General features: G+C 44.8%; 1 protein-coding gene across 5 annotated transcripts; it reads left to right on the top strand.

Annotated features, from left to right (window-relative positions):
• Positions 1-6,313: 6,313 nt before the first annotated feature.
• On the top strand, positions 6,314-9,449 carry LOC116784013 (acrosin-like). 5 transcript variants are annotated; one of them, XM_032682181.1, is made up of 6 exons: positions 6,315-6,483; positions 6,753-6,983; positions 7,277-7,542; positions 7,822-7,967; positions 8,437-8,905; positions 8,996-9,449. In XM_032682181.1, the coding sequence occupies exons 1-6, from the start codon at positions 6,413-6,415 to the stop codon at positions 9,253-9,255; spliced, it is 1,443 nt and encodes a 480-aa protein (XP_032538072.1). In that variant the 5' UTR covers positions 6,315-6,412; the 3' UTR covers positions 9,256-9,449. The 5 variants fall into 5 exon arrangements, with proteins under 5 accessions (XP_032538071.1, XP_032538072.1, XP_032538073.1 ...); XM_032682182.1 differs by having other exon boundaries at positions 6,316-6,483; positions 9,056-9,449; XM_032682183.1 differs by having other exon boundaries at positions 6,318-6,483; positions 8,437-8,797; positions 9,092-9,449.
• Positions 9,450-13,052: the final 3,603 nt, after the last annotated feature.

Raw genomic sequence — 13,052 nt, 5'->3', positions numbered from 1 at the left:
GGTGCTGCCGCTGGTACCCAGATCATGAAAAAATCCGATACAGAAGTTCAAGGCCATGGTACTGTGTGGTCATAACACATATCCATACAGGGACAAGCTAGCGCCCACAGCAGAACTATGAATTTCTGGAGCTCTTATCTACATTACAATTCAGGCTTACATGAACCATTTAAAATAAAATAAACAACATTCAACTGAAATAAACAGCATTCCCAAGCCAGAGAAAGGAGGGGTATCTTTTGAGAAAACTCAAAAGTAAGTTCTCCACTGAGTAGTAATTTTCCAATTTCTAAACAAATCCTTTTTTTCTAAGAATAATAATCCATCGTCATTGTTGTTGTCATTGTTGTTATTGTTATTATATTTTATTGGGGTTTTTTTATTTATTTATTTACATTCCAGGCCTCCCTAATGTCTCCCATTTCCACTGGAGACTACAAATAGAAGTACCATCCTGCAGAGGAGGAAGGTGAGTCCTGCACCAGCAGGATCCAGTCTGGATCCTGAATAAGGTCGAAGGGAAACTTTTACAGCCTTGGTGCACTCACACCTGAAAGGCTCTTTCGAATGCACGTGTCTGTTCTTGTGCAAGCTGAACAAGAATTCCCTCCTTTGATATGGGTACCCTCTTTTGATTACGTACTATGATTATGTACCATGATTAGTTACAATGCCAGCAACATCTGGATTTCAAAGAGTTAACTCTGAAAAGCAGAAAAGCTGCATGAGTGAAGAACTGAATCAGCTCACAGCAAATGAGGAAAAAGACTTCGAAGGACTTGGGAAGATTTCTTCAGGAAATTTGAAATAGCAGCAAGAAAGCCACAGAATTAGTACTTTGCCAGGGAAATCTTCCCCGTTTCTTATAAGCCCCCGACAAAATTTTTATGGGACCACAAAGAATTCTTGCTTGCATTTCCATGAAATAAAAAAACAAACATATTTACAGGACCCAACAGGTCCTTTGTCCATGCATATGCCCAGAAAATGACAGTTCAAAAGCCTGGGTTGTCCCAGTCACACAGCTCAAAGGAAGAGATCAGGGATGTCCTAGCCAGCTGAACAGCAAATGTTTATTGCATAAGAAAATTGTGGTGATGTAAATATTGTTAGGTTGCCAAGGAAATTGTAAAAAACTTCACACCCTCCATAAATGTGTACACATCTTTGGACAAAGACGTCTCTATGGCTTTGGGACAGAATGTGAGAGACATGCTGAGCCTTAAAATATGCTTGAAACTTTACAGTGTGATATTGGAAAATCCAGACAATCCATTAACCTTTTACATATGTATGCGTACACATATTCATATGTGGACAAAACCAGCAAGCTGAATAAAATACTCAACACCTACACTTTCAATGGACTTTATATGCACACCTATGCTTTAAAAATATTTTTTTCCATTATTACTGAAGTATACTTTAAATATGCATTTTATGAAACAAATAGCAAAATCCCATCATAAATATTGACCATGTAAAAATGAAAGTATGAGGAAGATACAAATTGTTCCAAACTCAACACAAAATTGTGAAATACATTTCACTTGCTCAGAACAAACCAGCATAGGAAGTTTCTCATTTCTGTAACAATTCTGTCCATTTCTGTCTCATTTTGTTTTTCTTCTACTTCCTCACCTCAAGACTGTGAAGAAATACCCTTTATACATATACACATACTCTTACTATACTCTTGATTTCTCCAAACCCCAACAGAAGAATCACCTACAAGCAATTATTTCCAGTTTCCAGAGAAGCTTCCCGCAGTAATTACCGTCCCATTAATGATTTATTACTTTTTATCCCTCACTTTTTAATTTGTACCCTAGAATGCCAAGCTTAACATTCAAAATTTATTGCTTAAGTCAAATCTGTACATTTCTTTACCTATGGCAGGGACAATAAGAATGGTGACAATTGTTCTTCAGTACAAGAACAGACTAGTTTATGCATCCCTCACCTAAAGACGCTATACATCACCTGACTAATGCAAACACAAAGCCTGTTTCTACTAAGACTGTATTACAGGCTCTTTATGCAGTATATGAGCAATATTAGACAGCACAGAATAATATTGCTCAGCTGCAATAAGGATGAACCTGAAGAACTGAAGCTATAGATGGCAGGAAATCATGCAGAGCTTCCCACGCTAACATCAAGCAGACTGAATCTTTGACTTTAGGCTTGTCACAACTGCACCGAATTGTCCTATAAAAATACACTAAGGATCGCAGTTTCCTGAACTGTACTCAACACAGTCATATTTCTAGGGAAAGCTATGGTTCATAATTCAGTTGGCAATTAAGTGTTTTCCCATTAAAATATCATCATGTGCCTCTTGGAATGCCTGAGCCTCATGTTGTGCATCATGCAGAGTAACACACTACACACATTAGAATTAGCAGTGATCTGTGTTATCTGTGTTACACGTCTGCTTTATCTTGTCATGCAACAAAAAACAAGTGTGATCATACCTGACAAATCAGTGTGATCAGTTGTGTAGTAAATAATTTCTTTTCTTGATGCATTTTAACATTTGAAGGATGTAGTTTAATAGAAAACAGCAGTAACCGATCTTATGAATACATATGACATGTAACCTAGCTTTTCCCAGCCATTCTATGCTTACAGACAGTTGGGACTCATTGGAAAATACTTTACATTGAAGACAATCCAGTTCCAATATGGAGCAAAAATTCAATCACTTAAGATTTTTCTAAAAAATAGAAATTTCTGGCATCACTTTTTCTGTGTGTAAAGAAAAAAAAAATATTTTGCCTATGAGAAGAAAAACAATTAGCCTTTTTTTCTCCTCTCTCACCCCATTTCCTCAGAAGGCTCCAGAGGTGAGCTAATTGAGGTGTGTCCCAAACATAAAGCACTGCCAAAAGTCAAGGCCAGTATGTTCTTAGCAGAAATTCTGTTTGCTCCTTTGGAGGACGAAACCACAAATACCAAGTGAGGGTTCCCAGATAAGTTTCTGGAAGTCTGGAAGACTCAGCATTGTTCTCAAAGTTTTCTGACAAACCCATGCTGAGGAGAATTCTGATGTACTTTAAGAGCAGTGAAGATCCTGACGTATCACCCCAGCAATGTAGTCAGTTACTCTGTTTAGGTCGGTATCATCCCTATCACAACTCACTAAACTCAGCATTTCTCAAAATAAAAAGCCATGTGAAATCTTGAAATGTTTTACCATACCTACACTTCATGACTCCATCTGTAGAAGAAAATCACTGGGAAAAAAACACAGTCACCTATAGAAATATTTAAAGTGTAACTTCCAAACAATTCTCCTCATTCAAAATGATTTACATCTTCTTGGATGCTTCCAGCTAAGAAATAAAGCTAACTTGTCAACATCAAACTAAATAAACAGCAGATTGTTCATTACAATCTATTAAGACAGATTTTTATTTATTCTTAAATTTCCATGGTGAATCTTTGAAACAGTTGCATTCACAGCTGCTCTTCAAACATCCACATCCAAAATGTGGAGATATCAGGAAGTCAGCTAAGATTTGATGTTGTCTCCCCAAAATAACTGAAGAACATGCCATCTTATGCAACCTGGGTAGCACAAAATTTTCCAGAATTTGGAAGATAACATAGACATAAAACTGTTTCCAAGAAACATATTTGCAATAACCTTAAGCAAATATTACATGAAAGAAAGCAGACTCTGCAACAAAAAACACAACTAATTTTATAGTAAAAGTCTACTCATATCAATCATATCAGAGCACATACATAAAGAGAGCTTACATGATCCAGGGTTACAAATATTATTCAGTATTGCTAGCACTCACTAAATACTATTTATACTGTCCCAAAAAAAAATGGAAAAAAAAAATCCCACATGTGATTGCTTTAACACCATAAATATTAAAATGCCCATCAACCTACAGAGTTATGTGTCTGCAGCTGAAACATTTCTTAAGTGATCTGGGAATGCTCTCCACTTATCTTTTGTGTCAAAGTATAAGTGTAGAATAACAGTCTCCATGGGCAATAGGTGAGGAGTTATAATATTGAGCATTCACAACTTTCCTGAGCTTCCAAGAATGTAATTTAGGAAGTTTTAATATGTTTAGACAGATGAATGGAGCCATGTGAATTTGGTACTTTCTTGGGCACAGTTCTAAAATCCAGGAGAGGAAGTGTTCTTATGTAGCTGTCTCCTTTATGAACGTCTGCCCAATCATGGTTGAAAAGAGACATCCAAATACACTCCAGATTTTCAGCTGGGTGGCAAAGTGTTCTCTGCTGAAAATAAAGAGGCCATTGCTGCAATTTGGGCTGCTTTTGGCTGCAGGATCCTCTTTCATCTTTGGTATGTAAGAAGCTTCTTTCAAAAACTAAATGTCCAAAACATAAATGTGGGGACGAAGGGGTTGAAAATGGAAGATTGGTGAGAAGAAAAGAAATTAAGTTGTTTTTAGAGTTGTTTTTGCTCAAGAGACTTTTGTAATATTTGCTTATTATCTCTGAAAAAAAAATAGACTGGTGAAATCTTTACACACACATTCCCCCAGGAAAATTATTTTAAAATGTTAAATTTCAATAAATGAAGAAGTGCTTTTCTTCAGCTCTCTCCTCAGAGAGTACCCATGTATTTTCATAAGATGGCCAAGATGTGCAAGCTTCCTCTTTTCTGCATTATGAGGTGCAAATGGTAATTTCTCCTTCTTTTAAGGAGCATTCTCATCCATATTGAAAGGTCCTCTCACAGCTATCTTCTACCTTCTCTTTCTAATGTTAAACACCAAATCCATTCACACTATGATTAATCTTACGAGACCGTGTTTCTTGCAACCCTGATGCTTCTCAGCCTTATTCTCCAAAGGCCTCTCATTAGCAGGTATCTTACACTAAGGATGAGCCCCAGAAACTGACACTGTGTCAGTGGAAAAATAACAGGACACTCCAACCCAGGTATGGCTCTGGAAGTGGTTTTCCCTCGGCCACCAGTAATGCCACAGAGAATCACCTCTGGTCACATCAGGGGAGAGGGTGTGGGGGCTTTCTGGAGTCCACAAACAGTTGCTTGCTCTTGACGAGGGGCTATGCTGTCAGAAAAGGAAACAGATGTGTTTCCTTACACAGTCCCCTCTGCTGTAATTTTTGGCTGTGATTACCCAGACACACATGAAATCTTGGAAAATGAAGTTCTTGTAGTGGAGATTGAAATGGAATACTTTAGTTAAAATAATATGACAATTTTTAAATTAAATTAATTTTAATTTTATATTTCCTCTTAAATGTTCATTACCCTAGTGTGACAAACTAAAGTTGTGTCTGGACCACAAGGGAATAAGACATTTCCATACATGTAACTATGGAGTTTTACCAAAATTATTCTGTGTTTACTCCTTGATGTTTAGGCTCAGGGGAGCCAACCTGTCTGTTGTTGAGATACTGACAAGGAAGATTCCTACAGGGCTTGGTCCAATCCCCTCGCTCTCTGCAGGGGGGTGAAGGTGCCACTGTACTCTTTGCAGCTGCCAGTCCAGGATGAGGAGGATGGAGTCTGTCAGAGGGTGTTGCTGTGGCTGACTTGGCCAGAGTGGACTGTGCTGCATCTTTGTTTCACTGCACTTTGTACAGGAAGGGTGACACTGCTTGGGCACACTCGGCTTTTTGGGCTTGCACTTCACTGCTCGGCCACCACGGCTGTAACATGATTGGCTCCTCCACACCCAAACACACACATGCTTCCTGCATTAGCCATGTTCCCTGGTTGTATGTGTTTGGGGGTGGAGTTGGTGGTAAACAGCTGCAGAGAGTAGAATGGCAGTGAACTTCCCAAAGAGGCTGCGATGTAACATCTGGTGTCTTCCTGGGAGCTGTCAGCAGGCAGTGCTGGGAGCCAGGCACTACTGCCTGCCCTGGGGCCTGCACACCCTCATCCCTCAAGAATAGGGGCCTAAAGAACGCTGGAGAGGGACCATGATAGGACAAAGGGGAATGACTTTCAAGTGAAAGAGTGTAGGCTTGGATTAGATATTAGGAAGAAATTCATGACTATGAGGGTGGTGAGGCACTGACAGAGGTTTCCCAGAGCAGCTATGGATGCCCCATCCCTGGAAGTGTTCAAGGACAGCCTTTGAGCCAGGCTTGGAGCAAGCTGCTCTAGGTGTCCCTGCCCAAGGCAGCAGAGGTTGGAACTAGATAATCCTTAAGGTCCCTTCCAGCCCAAACCATGCTATGGTTCTGATTCTATGTTGCTCCTGCACCCATCTCCACACCAGAGGCCCCAGTGCCCAGAACACAGAACCCACCACGCTGTGACATCACCCCCGGGGACGAGGCCTTCGCGGGCAATGCGGCTGCTGCAGACACTGCGTCTGCAGCTGTGCTGGTGCAAGGAGCCCTCACTTCTTGCAGCTGACACGTGTCTCTGGCAGCCATGAATTGGCTCTGCCTCCTCATCCTGCTGGCCACGTGTGGGCTTGCGCACGGCACATGGGACAACTGTGGGTAAGTGGCCCCACGCTGTGGGAGGGAGCTTGGGCGATGCTTAGGAGGGGCCGCAGGAGTGGGCCCGTTGTCCCCTGTGGCTATGCCAAGGCTTCCCAAAACCCATGGGGGAGTCTCAGTTCCTTGCCAGCAGCCAGGTGCTGACATGGACAGACACACGCCCCATGGGCTCCACGGGCCTGCTGTCCGTGCTGGTGGGGAGGGTAGATGGCTGAGTTTCAGCCTGAGCAGCAGCACAGAGCAGCACAGTAATGACTTTCTGCTTACAGATCGGTGTGTGGGCTCCGAGCCATGGGTTATGACTACGGCGCCAGCGCTTATCAATACAACTACTATGGCATGACACGTGTCGTGGGTGGCACAGGTGCCTACGAAGCGTCCTGGCCCTGGCTCGTCAGCCTCCAGCACCAGTGGATACCAGACACGGGGCATCTGTGCGGAGGGTCCCTCGTCCACCCGCAATGGGTCCTCACGGCAGCTCACTGCTTTGACGATGTCACGTAAGGAGGAGGAGGGAACGGGGGTATCCTCACAACACCAGCAGGTGCCCTGTCACCAGCACCACGTCTTAATCCCATCCCCTTTGCTTGCAGCGAGCCCAGCTGAGAGACTGGGCTCAGGAGAAGGCTGGTCTCATGCCACTGCTTCCTAACAGCCCCCAGCTCACCATTCCCACAGCCTAAGGCATACTAGGGCAGTCAGTGCCCCATAGCACTGAAGGCTGGCAAGTGCTGGGCTGCTGCAGTGTATGGCTCTGCTCCCTCTCACCCCTTTCTCTACTTCTGCCTTCCAGCAACATCAGCCTGGTGTACGTGGTGATCGGGGCCACGCAGTTGACTCAACCGGGCCCTGGGGCACAAGTCCGCTACATTAAGCAGCTGCACCTTCACCAATACTATAATAAAGTCAACATGAAGAACGACATCGCCATGCTGGAACTGGACCATCCTGTCCAGTGCAGCCCCTACATCCAGCTGGCCTGTGTGCCCGACCCGACACTGAGAGTGTCAGACCTGGTCTACTGCTTTGTCGCTGGCTGGGGTGCCACCACTGCAAGGGGTGAGTTCCCAAGAAGGACTCGTGCTCTGAGGGCAGTCTCAGCACCCTGGGGAGACAAGTTGGGCTTCCAGACAGCAGAGGCCAAAGCCAGAGTCCTGCTGCAGGACGGTGCCTCTGGACAAATGAGCGTGGCTTGCGCCCAAAGTCACACAGCAGGGACACAGCACTCCAGTGCCTCTCCAGAGGCCAAGCCAAGCCCTAGCGATGGGAATCAGCCTCAGGCAGGGCAGGAGAAATGGCAAGGAGCTGCTGAGTGCTTATTCCTTTCTGTGCTCACAGCTTCAAGAACAAGCGATCTCCTGCAGGAGGCCCAGGTCCACCTCATCGATCTCAAGCTCTGCAACAGCAGCCAGTGGTATGCGGGGAAAATCCACAGCTCCAACGTGTGTGCTGGTTATCCACAGGGCATCATCGACACCTGCCAGGTAGGAAGGAGTGTTTGATGAGCCACTCAGCCCCCAGCAGCACAAGCAGCCCAGTCAGCACTGCCCGAACACAGCCCCGGGTGGGCCTTGACCGGCCAATCAGTCACTCTCCCAGCCCCACGTCCACAGCGCTGCTGAGGCTGCCCTCCCATTCTCCATCCATGTGTCCTTGCTCAGTGCCCCCAGAGTTCTGTCACTCTGCCCAGAAAGTCCATCCAGGCAGGCCTTTAATCCAGATGCCAACCCTGGAACATCCATCCTTTGCACATACAGAATCACTGTGCAGACATGAGAGAGAGAGCCCTACCTTGCAGGACCCCAACCCACTCACGTCACTTGGTGTGCTGTGAATACATCCCTGGCACCTTGCTCTGCTGGGAATACAGCTCAGCTGTGAGAGAGAAGGAGACAGCCCCAGTGCTGACCGGGACACCCCAACATGACCTTAATCCTCTCTGCTCCACTGCAGGGGGACAGCGGTGGTCCTCTCATGTGCAAAGACAACGTCGCTGACTACTACTGGGTTGTTGGAGTGACCAGCTGGGGAAGAGGCTGCGCAAGACCAAAGCAGCCTGGAATCTACACCTCCACTCAGTACTTCTACAATTGGATGCTGGCTGAGATGGCTGCAAGCCCATATAGAAGGACTTCTCTAGCAGCACAGGTTTGGGGTCCTTTTCCAGCTGCCCCACAACCCACTCAGTATCCATGGATGAGACCACCTGCCACACAACCACCATGGACAAGACCAACTGCCGCACAGCCACCATGGACAAGACCACCTGTCACACAGCCACCATGGACAAGACCACCTGTCACACAGCCACCATGGACAAGACCAACCGCTGCACAGCCACCATGGACAAGACCACCCACCACAAAGCCACCATGGACGAGACCACCTGCCACACAGCCACCATGGACAAGACCAACCGCTGCACAGCCACCATGGACAAAACCACCCACCACACAGCCACCATGGACAAGACCAACCGCTGCACAGCCACCATGGACAAAACCACCCACCACACAGCCACCATGGACAAGACCAACTGCTGCACAGCCACCATGGACGAGACCACCCACCACACAGCCACCATGGACGAGACCAACTGCCGCACAGCCGCCAAAACCACCGGCCTCAGAGAAGCCAAAGCCACTGCCAAAGCCAAAGCCAACATCATCGGACCAAGTTAGCTCCTGCCCATATCCAGAAGATGAGCTGGTGAAATTCTTTACTCAGGTGAAGGATCTCCTCAAGGAGATCCTTGGGGAAAACCCAACTTGAGCAGCAGGACAGACAGGATCCAGTGTGAGCTGCAGTACACCATGACCATTTCCTGATGGTGCAATGCCTGCTGATCCAAAGGCCGCCTCAGTACCAAAAGCCTACTCTGTCCTTCCTACACTCCTCTTCTGCATGCAGGCAAACATTGAAGTTGACTTAGTTGTTGAAATAAAGTTGCCTATGTTCACAGTTAATCATGTTTTCAGTCCAATTCTGTCTCTTGGGAAAAGCAAGGACTTCCATGCTCAGCACATGCAAAATGAACCTGAAGTCAGACAGGTGGGCACAAAGTTACAGAGTCATTCCAAAAGCCTGGCCAGAGAGAAGGGTGCTCAAAGCCACCATGGGATGGAGGAGACTGGCACATCAAGGCCAGGAAGCAGATAGGAAAAAAAGTTTAGTAAGGCTCCAGTATTTGTTGAAAACTCCTAGCAGACATTGCTGCTTCATTGTACTCAAGATAAATTCCTCCTATGTTAATCATTTGTGAGAAGAGTGTTGCTGTTTTACACCACTGACACTGCTTCTGTATGCAACTTCCCCCTTTCCCCAGCAGCAAAGAGGGATTACACTTTGCAGTGTGGCTGTCAGTGCTCTTGCATTTTTCCATTCTTCTGGTCCAATTTTGACACACCGGAACCTGAGATGCACTTCATTTTCTAAAACTGTGTCAGAATGAATTTACAAAAAATAATTAAAGAGGAAAATGTAGGGGAGGGAGGTGGAAATACTGAGACCTTGTGTCATGACATCTGTCAAACACAAGCAAACCCCAACTACCAAACCTCGGGGTCCTTCGGGGCTGAGGGAAGCCAAAGGTTCTCACAGCTGAGCTGGTTGCACCCAGCCCCAGCACTGCTACTGGTTCATTACCTCCCACTCAGCCCCCCAGCCAGTCCTTCCCCACTCTGTCCCAGTGGGGCCCCACCAGCTTTCCCCAGAGCAGACCTCAGCTCTGGTGTCCTTCCTCCCCAGGGGAAGGACCTCAGCTGTGCTGTGATGGCCCTCTGTGCCCCAGACACCTCCTGTCTACCAGCTGCGCTCTGTGGGCAGCTCTGGGCCAAGCCCTTGCCCTCCCCAGGGTATCAGAGATGCCGGGCCCACACCCTTTGGAAACACCTCACCTGCCTGGCTCGGTGCTTCTCTCCACCCCTCCCGGACAGGGATGGGACACCTCCAGCTTCTTTGGGCAACCTATTTCAGTGCCTCACCACCTGCACAGTGAAGAATCTCTCCCTTATCTGCTCTGAATCTGCTCTGAATCTACCCTGTTTCCATTTAAAACCATTCCTCCTTGTCCTATCTGTACAGACCCTACTGAGAAGTCTAAATCAAGTAAACTAATACATTCATATCCTTAATCAATAATCTGCTAAATCACACTTGGACTCAGTGGAAGTCATCCTCTGCATTATGTCTAGCACCAAAATACAAAGCCACTGGAGAGAAAAAAAAAAGAAAAAAAGACTTAATAATGCCATGTACCACCATGGCATGAATTCCACCTGTTCGCCATCTCGAGGCACCACATTCCAAAACATCCTTCTGCCCCCATGCATTTGTAGCCCATGTCCACTCTCCATGTTGCTGCATCCCTCAGTACACACTTCCAGCATTCCTATCCAAGTCACTTACAGCTCACACAAGTGAAATTCAATCTATGTTAATTTTCCAATTAATTCTCTATCCTGCTTTCCAACATTCTCACACCAGCTGACATGAAAAGCGGGCACCTAGTTTTATATTGAGATGGCAGAACAGATGAATACTTAATGACCTAAGTAGTTCAATTCACTGATGATTATTAAATCCTAGAAAGGTTTCCAAAGTGAATAGCAGGTAGGTTCACACCTCACAGGTTAAATGTGACACCATGAGCTTTAGTTTAGAATTAGTGAAAAACTTGCTAATGTTTGATTTCCTTCAAGGGAAATAGATGGTTTCAACAGACTCTAAAAATGCTTTTTAAAAAAATCCTATTAGTCATGCCTTACTCAGCTAAAACTTAGCCCAAATTGAATCTGTTCCCTGGAGTTCTTTCAGCTACCCACAGAGCTGCTCTGCCAAACTGCCCTGTCTTGAGCCTGCTGGTTTTGAATCTGTTTCTTGCAATATCCTGGTCATTGGATTGCAATAGAACCTTCAAAGACTGAATTGTTACCTGTACTCAGAAATGCATTACAGGTTTTCATCCTCAACCTTGGAAAAAACCAGTCTTGTTCAATGAGAATATTTACCAGGGATTCTTATAGATTAGATGGATAGATAGATAGATAGATGGATAGATAGATAGACAGATAGATAGATATGGAACTAAGCGGATTTTTTTACTTAGAACCAAAACATTACCAGTGCATCAAAAATTCCCCCATCAGGTCTACTTTATGGTAGTCTTGGGAGCATGTGATGAGCACATTGTTGACATGATTTTAGAAAGCAAGGTAGAGTTTTGTAATTGCCAATTGCAAGGTTAGATTTTACCCCTAGTTCACTGCCAGGGTATAACCTATAATTAAAAAAAATAAAAACAGTGACCCAACAAAAACTCTCAACATCAGAGAAACCCTGTGGGTGATGTATTTCAGGATGGTCTGTGGGTTCTTTGGGTTGTTGGAGTCAACAGCCTGCCTAGGAGTACATTTGAGGCATATAACAGCACTCCCCTGAAATCCATGTCAGGTCAGATCTCTTAGACGATCTACATAATTGTATAAATTGCTTTCACTTCCTGTCCTCTATATACAACTCAAAACAATCAAAAAACAGAGTTTAGACATCATTAGCCCATATAACCTATTCCATAGCACAGACATGTCATTACATTAATTAACGTACTAACGCTCATTACTTAGGACTGCATAGCACATTAGGGCAATTAATACTGCAGTGGTTTGAGTTGGAAGGAACTTCAAAGGTCATCTAATTCCAATCCCCTGTCCCTAGTCAGAGACACTCTCCACTAGACCATGTTGCTCAGAGCCCCATCCAACCTGGTCTTGAACACTTCCAGAGATGGGACGTCCACAACTTCTCTTGAAAACCTGTTCCAGTGCCTCACCACCCTCACAGTAGAGAATTTTTTCCTCATACTTAATCTAAAACTACTCTCTTTCAATTTAAAGCCATTTTCCCTTGTCTTGTCACTACATGCTCTTGTAAATAGTCTCTGTCCATCTTTCTTGCAGGTTCCCTTCAGGTACTAGAAGGCCACTGAAGTTTGCAAAAACAGATTGTATGGAAGTCAAATTTTAGAAATCTTCAGATAAGCAGGCAGTGCATTGCAAACTTTACTGATATTTCCTTTACCTGTCCAAGATGGGGCACTAGGTTTTAATTTACCTGAATTTGAGTCCCAAATACAGAACTAATTTTGCAAATGAATTCTGTGAGAATCTGATCCAGTTCTTTCCAGTAAAAGGTTGCTGCTAAACTTGCACATTTATTAATGGAACAACCACATGCAACGATAAGGTGTCCACACACAGCAAAGGACAAACAACATGCTCTACCTGCAAGCTATGTTCTACTTCAAAGAATCACTGCAAGATGCCCCTGACCAGAGATAGAGAGGTCAGCTGTGATTCTGCCCAGATGTAAGACTCACTGCTGCCTGAACTCACATTGTTTTGCTGTCTGTGACATGGAGTATTCTTTACAGGATTTTTATGAGCAGATGAATTCAGCACAATCTCTGGAAAAATAATTCCCATGAAGTACAGTTAAAGGAGTCATGAGAAGCCCTTTGTTTCCACTGCACCTTGGGAAAATCTACTGACTAGGAGAGGAAAAAATCCCAA

Source organism: Chiroxiphia lanceolata, chromosome 3 (assembly GCF_009829145.1).
Source record: "Chiroxiphia lanceolata isolate bChiLan1 chromosome 3, bChiLan1.pri, whole genome shotgun sequence".
NCBI lineage: Eukaryota > Metazoa > Chordata > Aves > Passeriformes > Pipridae > Chiroxiphia > Chiroxiphia lanceolata.
Note: the sequence above shows the minus strand (reverse complement) of the source record. Positions and strands in the feature narration are given on the sequence as shown.